The sequence below is a fragment of the Cyanistes caeruleus genome, chromosome 2 (assembly GCF_971803275.1).
Source record: "Cyanistes caeruleus chromosome 2, bCyaCae1.hap1.1, whole genome shotgun sequence".
NCBI lineage: Eukaryota > Metazoa > Chordata > Aves > Passeriformes > Paridae > Cyanistes > Cyanistes caeruleus.
In genome coordinates, this window is record NC_141702.1 from 103649688 (window position 1) to 103656770 (window position 7083).

Sequence of the window (7083 nt, forward strand, 5' to 3'; positions counted from 1 at the left end):
ATACACTGCTATTTTTCCAGTCAATAAGTCAGTGGGAGTCACAGCTAGAACGTATCTTATTTTAGGTGTCTCCTCAGGAGACTGGGTGGCCATTTCAGGCTGCCTGTGCCACTCAGAACCTGGGGCAAAGATTCTGGGGCAAACCTTCTCACTTCCCTACACACCCAACCTGTGTGATCAGCCATGAGGGGAGAAATGCCCCCCCTCAGCATGAGACAATGATGGAGGCAGGTGCCTTCCAACATCCTCCTGACTCAGGTGGTTGGTGAGCAGAGGCATCAGTTCCTTCCCCAAACTGCCTGTGTTGGTCACAGGGGGTGTGCAGAGAGGGCTCCCCTGTGGCATTTCCAAACCACAGTGTCCCCATCCCAACACGCTTTCTGGACAGCCCGTCCCTCCCACACAGCCCGAGAAGTGCAGTCGCTCAAGTGTCTCTGAAACCTTGCAAGCATCAATAAACAAGCATGGGGTTTCTCCAGCAGCAGCCCACAGCCCGGGGAAAGCCACAGCTGCAGAAGCCCTTACGTAGAAGTTTACTCAGACCTTAAGTGGATTTGCAATTAAACAGCAAAACGTCACATTGCTTACTGTCACTGCACTTCACAAGTCTGCAACCACCATGTCAGGGCCACTGTTCCCCGGTGCTGTGAGTCCACTGAGCACCAGGGCACTCCAGGGATAGGGAAAACTCTGAGCAAACTGTTTCATAAACAGAGGCAAAGCCTGTTTCAGTCACAGATGTCCAAAAAATGTGGCCACAATACCTTCCTCCCTTTCACTTGGCAACATCATTTTCTTACTGGCCAATTTTCAGGTCTGAACACAAAGTTTCCTACCTGGAGTACAAATGGAGGATGAGTCCATGCCAGCCGGAGGGATCTGCCTGTTTCCCTGGGATGTCAGGAGGAACGACAACAGACAGCCGGACATCCCTAACAGATTTGCTAAGCCACACAGCCTCCAAAAAGGAAGGGCAGGAGCAGGCCTGCTGTTTATCAAATCTGTAAACATGGTATGTGAGATGTGCAGCACAGACTGTATCTGCGGTAAGAACTGCTTTCCTGCCGCTCGTCATTACCTCTCCTCCAGGTACAACAGCCTCTCCTGTGCCAGCAGCACCCACTGCAGACAGGCAGGGCTCTCTGCCTGCCCTGCGTTTACCTAAACCCAGAGGCACCCAGAGGCACCTTGTTGGTTTCTCTTGGCCAAGGTCTCCCAGGATTTGACTAAAAGCAGGAGTTGTGGAGAGAGCTTCTCACACATTCTCCCTCATTACACAACTCATTTTCAGACCATGTGCACTGTTGAAAGGAAATAGTAAGTTCATGAAAACAAATGAGTGTGCAACCTGACACTGCTTCAGTAGCTGCCTTCTGCTGTCGTTACGAATTTACAAGATATTGCCAACCAGTACACAAAGCTGGGTATTCTTTATACAAAATCAATTTTGAATTACTAGGCATCTGCACATAATCCTGCTGAGAAATTGACCATAACCTGCCAAAGTCAGTGATCAGCCCTGCATGGGACCTGTGGAGCCCTGTGGAAATTAATATCATTGTAAATGAACCTCACTGCTCCTGCTGAGACTCCAGTGCTGAAACACAAAATCAAGTGCACCTCCTTAGGCTGCCTGACATGTTTTGGATCAGATCTTCATCTCTTTTAGCCTGAGTAGTCCCATGAAGCCCAGCAGTCATTCAGATCTTAGACCTGATCTGAGTTTGCTCTCATCCAGACCTTTTAGCAATACAAATGAGCCTTGCCTGTTCACTGCTGAGCCACCAGCCTGGCTGAGCTCACTGGAGACCACGGGAGGTTGTGCAGAGTCAGCTTGAGGCTCCAGGAAGCTTTCTAAAGTAGCATCAGGCATGCTTTTGCCCATCAATGAACTGTTTTCTGCAGCAAATCAGTGGGATCTGGCACTAGGAATGGTCATTAGCGCAGAGAATGGAGCAGAGATTACTACAGCTCATGCACATAAAACCAGCAGAATTTAATCAGCAGAGGGATTGTAGCAGCTCCCAAAGGGAACAAGCTGATTCATCAGTTGAGAGCCCCAAAATACAAAACTGTCTGCAAACACGATGAACTACAGATTCATAACTGCATGAACTGATTTTACTCAGCTGCTGCTCCATCCTGGGCACAACGGAGCCTGGATTCTTGGAATAAGACAAAAGGAGTACAAAAGAAAAGATACTTATTTCAGCCTGCTGAGTGTTTTACAAACCACAGTCTCAGTTCTTCCAAGTTTGATGCCTTCACTTAGATGTTTCCCTGCAGTAGTTTTCCTCATGTCATTGAGTTTAGCAGAAGTTTCACTACCATGTGTCTATTGGAAGTAGAACGTAGTGAAACACATCATTGAAAGTTGATGGGCCTTTATTAAACTCTTTAAATTAATGAGCCACTGGGTTGTCCTGCATGTTTCAAGGTTTGTCAGTGTGAGGCTGCGGAGTTGGGCTCAAATCAGTCTAATGTCTCAGAGATGGATGATAGCAAAGACCATGTGCTGGTTGGAGAACCTCGTGACGGGTGCCCTGCACTGGGTTAAAGTGGTTCAAAGCCCTCTGGATAACTGGTGTGACAGCTCAGAGAAAAGCACATTCTGTGTGATGCAGACATGCAATGAACTCCCCTAGTGACACAACAAATCCCATGACTGTCTCATGCCTTTGGAGAATGCCTCAGAGCTCTCCTCTCTGAGATCTTTCTTCTCTAAGGGTAACAAAACACTTGTTCTTGCCTAAAGCCTCACAACCAGCTCCACAGCACAGATCCTGAAACAAATGAACTTAATATAAATACCTAATAAAAATACGCTTACCTAAAATATAAGATACCCCACAAGCATGTTTTATTCAAAAGGGGAAATACCAGAAATTCTGGAGCATTTTGCTTCTGTATGAAAGACACAGAGACATTGTGGTGATGGGCATCACTGTAAACCTGAACAGACAGTTAGCCCACACAGTTTCAACTCCAGGGAGGAAATAAATTCTCCCTTAGGCTCATGTAAACCATGGGAAACCTCCAGCACCCAGGGAAGCTGTGCTGAGGAAAAACTGAAGCTCGTAATCACATGTCAGCAGAAGACTGCAGTCCATGGATGTATTTTAAGCATGCTGGCAGGCAGCTTTGCAGCACCAAGGAAGCTCTGCAAGGACTGTGCACTTGAATCAGGTGTGTGAATCAGGTACCACTACTCTCTCATGTGAGGATTTTCCAACTTAGAATCCCTCTTCTAAGTCTGAAAGCTTTTCATGTGAGGGAAAGCAAACACCACTGAGCAAGTGTAAAGTTTCTCTGCAGAACTCTGCTGCACCAGACCTCTGCTCTCCTGCTGCAGCTGTGCCTTGGAGCAGGGATGCTGCTGCCCTTCACCCCACCTCCCCAGGGCTGGCACACAAGACTCACCACTCGGGGCTTCTGCTGGTCCAGGGTCTGCAGGAAGGCCGGGGTCTGGTCCAGGGTGCGCTCGGGGTCACTGGAGATGTCCTCCTCAGACTCCTCCCAGGACGAGGAGAAGCCAGTGGAAGACGCTGAGGATGATGAGAGCTTCCGGACAGGCAGGCTGCCAGGGGGCAGGGTGCCCACCTCCTCCTCCGGGCCCCCCAGGTCTGTGACAATGACGGCAGGGATGCTCCCACTGATGGCTGGGTGCTGGCCCTTAAGTCCTGTGGGGGCCACCACCACCTCCTCTTGCCGTGGTGCAAGCCCTGACTGCTCCAGAGGACTGCTGCTCTCTGCCAGCTCCACCATCATCACTGGCCTCCTGGAGGGCTCTGCAGTGCTCACACAAACCTGCACCCCACCAGCATCGGGGGCCTCGCTCTCCCCGTAGGCTCGTGGCCGGGGTCCAGTTCCAAGCCCCGCCACAGGCGCCGTGGGGCTGGCCGGACGGGGCCGGGCTAGCCGGGGGCTCCGGGGTGGCTGGGCAGCAGAGCTGTGTGCCTGGATGTGTGCCTCGAAGAGCCCCACTTTCTGGTTCACCTGCACGTTGTGCAGCTCCCTTTGAAGCTGCCGTGCCATGGGGGGTCCTGGCTGTCCCTCTTCGCCTCGGCTGCCCCGCCGCCCCCCGGGGCTGGCTGGCTGCCGCAGGGGCTCCTCAGGTGGTGGGAAGAGGAAAGCGGGGCCACAGCGCGGGGAGCGGGGCGGCACCGGGGCCGCGCTGAAAACAGGGAGCGAGCGGCAGCTGCCGGGCGTCTCCGGACCCCTGGGCAGCACTTGTCCGGGAGGAGGCGGCGTCTTGCTCCTGCCGCTTGTCACCTCGCTGTTGCTATTCATCATCACCAAGCTATTGAGCGCATAGCAGTACACGGCCATAGTAGTCAGCCGGGGAGCACAGGGAGGCCGTCGCCACTGCCGCCTCGGCACTCAGGTTCTGCGGGGCTGCCCAGGGTCTCTCCACGAAGGGACCAGCAGCATCGCCAGCAGGAAAAAGGGGAGCTGGGCTGGCCCTGGCCCGCACCTCCATAAAATGGGACAGCTGGGGAGAGAGAAGCAGTGAGAGTAGTTCTGTGCCCTTCCTTAGGTCGCCATCCAGCTGGGCACACAGCGTGCCAGACTCTTCCCACCTGCATGCATCCCCAGTGCGCCGCCCCTGGGGACACCGTCCAGCCTGGTCATCAGAAGGATCTGAGTGAAGGGGAAGTCAGGTTTGGGGCTGTTTCCCCTCTCCCCTGCCTTCCCTGCCCCCTCTCCAGGTTGCCTGTCGACACAGCTGCAGCAGCAGTGTTTGAGAAGACACACAGCCAGCAGCCATTCCAACAGAATAAGAGAATTGCAGTCAACTGGTGTGAACTGAAAGTTGGCAATTTTCAAATGTTTGCCCCAAAACCTGACATTTTCTAACGGAAAATAAAAACTCCAAACAACTTACAGTTGTTACACTCAAGTCTGTCACCTAGAGCAAGACCAAGTCTCAGGAATGGATTTCTGTTGTATGATACACAGGGAGACTCTGCTTGCACAGCTGTGTATGGCATAGGGCCACATCTCAAGTTAGCCCCCTAACTTACCACGTGCAACAACCCGGATTTGCACATCTTCATGAATGCCCTGGCTAAATGTGCCACTCCTGTGCACATCTGCTGTCTGGGATGTCGAACACTGCAACTGCCTCCAAGTCACAGCCCGGACCCCACACGCAGAGAAGTGCAGTGATGTTTGTTTTGGCGAGTGTGTAGCTGTGTACGTGTGTGAGAGAGGCTCTGCAGCTTGTAGGTGGCTCTCTGTGACACTGTGCACTTCAGCTTGCCTTCCATCATCTTCTGTTTGCTCCATGTGCACTGGAGTTGCAGTCCCCATCCCATGCCAGGGCACGGGAGCTCCTGAGAACTGTGTCTGCACAAACACACTGCCCACATGAGAGTACAAACTTGTTTACACACAGCGCGCTAACTCTGGCTATGGGTGTACATGCCTCTGGAAGCACTCGCGTGTGATGCTATCAGCGGTATCCCTGTGCGTCCCCCTGTGAGGCTCCTGGCAGGTAAATGCCCACAAGTCTAAGCGCAGTCCCAACTCACGGTGCGACCAAAGGGCTTCCCATCCCTCCCGGCATTGCTTGGAGGCAGTGCGAGGCTCAACGGAGCCCAGGCAGCGCGGGCAGCCACTCTTTGCAGGGATCCTAGCCACAGCAATGCTCCCAGCACCGCGGCTCGAGTGCGAAAGCGAGCATCGGCACAAGGTGCTCGGCCAGTCTTCGGGCGTGGGACAGCCCGCTCGGCCCCGGGGCAGCACCCTGCCCCTCTGCCCGCCCTCGGCTCGCCCCTTCCTCCGCGCGGGGCCCGGCTGGCCCCGCACCGCCCCCCGGAGCGGCTGCCGGGGATCCCCCGGCGGAGGGGCGGCCGCGACCCCCCCGCGCCGCCGCTTACCTGGGGCTGGGATCCGCGCCCGTCCTCAGTGCGCGCCGCCCGGCAGCGCCCGCCGGCGGCCGCGGGGCGCTGCCGAAACCATCGCCGCGGGGCTGCCGGGACACCCGCTCCCTCCGCGGCTCCGAACGCCTCTCCTGCCCCGGGGCGGACCGGCCGAGCCGGGCTCTGCCCCTCCTCTGCCCGGGCGGCCAAGGCTGCGCGGGCGGCTCCGGGCTCCGGGCGGCTCCGCGCTCCGGGCAGCTCCGAGCCGCGGCCCCAGCGCCCGCTCCCGGTGCGGCTGGAAAGGCGGAGAGAGCAGGAGGAGGAGGAGAGGGAGAGGAGCGGCGAGGAGGAGGAGGAGAGCGGAGGGAGGGGGTAGGAGAGCAGGAAGGAAGTTGTGAGCCTGTCTGGGGTTGAACTCAGCGGAACAAGTTTTTTTTTTTTTTTCTCTTCTCGCTCGGCTCGGGCTGGAGGGAAACACTGAAAAAAAAAAAAAAAGTTTCCATTGTTAACTAAGAAAAAAAAAACCAACTAACAAAACAACAAAAAAACCCACCGTCGCCGTGCTTTGGTTGCTGAGCTGTGGGTTCAAGACACACGAGGCATTTTCCACCCGCGGTAGCGGCGTGCGGTGCGGGGCCCGGCAGAGCCCCCGGTCAGCCCCGGCACCGCCCGCCCGGGGGGGGCATCCCCCGCCTCGCCTCCGCATCCCGGCCTCCCAGCGCCGCCGGCCGCTCGAGCCCTCCCCGCGGCACAGCGCTCAAGGCAAAGGGTGGTGCCGGCAGCGCCAGCAACGCGGAGTAAAAGGCCACCCAGCTCCCCACGCACCCGGCTCGAAGGCACCGACTAACCCAGCGATTTCCCCCGGCATCCCCCTTCCCCAGGCACCACGGCTCAGTCCTGCTGCTTCTCAGCGTGTTGGTCGTTCACACGAGCCCAAGGCTGGCGCAAAGCCCTCCCTGCCAGGTTGGGTGGCTTTGGGTCAGCACATCCCAAGGGAGGTAGGATGACCCCCACACTTCTCTAGAGAGTCGATGGCATTTTGACTTGCTGTGATGATGCCCCAGGTTTAGGCAGGGCTGCAGGTAACTCGTTCAGGACACTATCTACCCTTTTTGATTCATGGAGGGACACAGCACTTTCTCAGCACCTGCAGCCCCCAGGCTTGGATCCTGCTTGGCAGGAGAAGCAGGCTCTTGGCTGTGATACAGCCTGGCTTGTG

The 7083-nt window shown here is 55.9% G+C and overlaps 1 protein-coding gene across 3 annotated transcripts in view; it reads right to left on the bottom strand.

Moving 5' to 3' along the window:
• ITPKB (inositol-trisphosphate 3-kinase B) overlaps positions 1-6555 on the bottom strand; it is a 70229-nt gene extending 63674 nt beyond the window's left edge. Inside the window, exons 1-3 of one of the 3 annotated variants that reach the window (XM_086870402.1) lie at positions 6418-6508; positions 4581-4806; positions 3421-4492 (exon numbers count right to left, since the gene is read on the bottom strand). In XM_086870402.1, coding sequence (XP_086726528.1) covers positions 3421-4329 — 909 coding nt within the window. In that variant the 5' untranslated portion in view covers positions 4330-4492; positions 4581-4806; positions 6418-6508. Of the gene's footprint in view, positions 1-3420; positions 4493-4580; positions 4807-5882; positions 6058-6417 lie in introns of those variants that run through there. The other 2 variants (XM_086870392.1, XM_086870389.1) reach the window with 2 other exon arrangements.
• Positions 6556-7083: the final 528 nt, after the last annotated feature.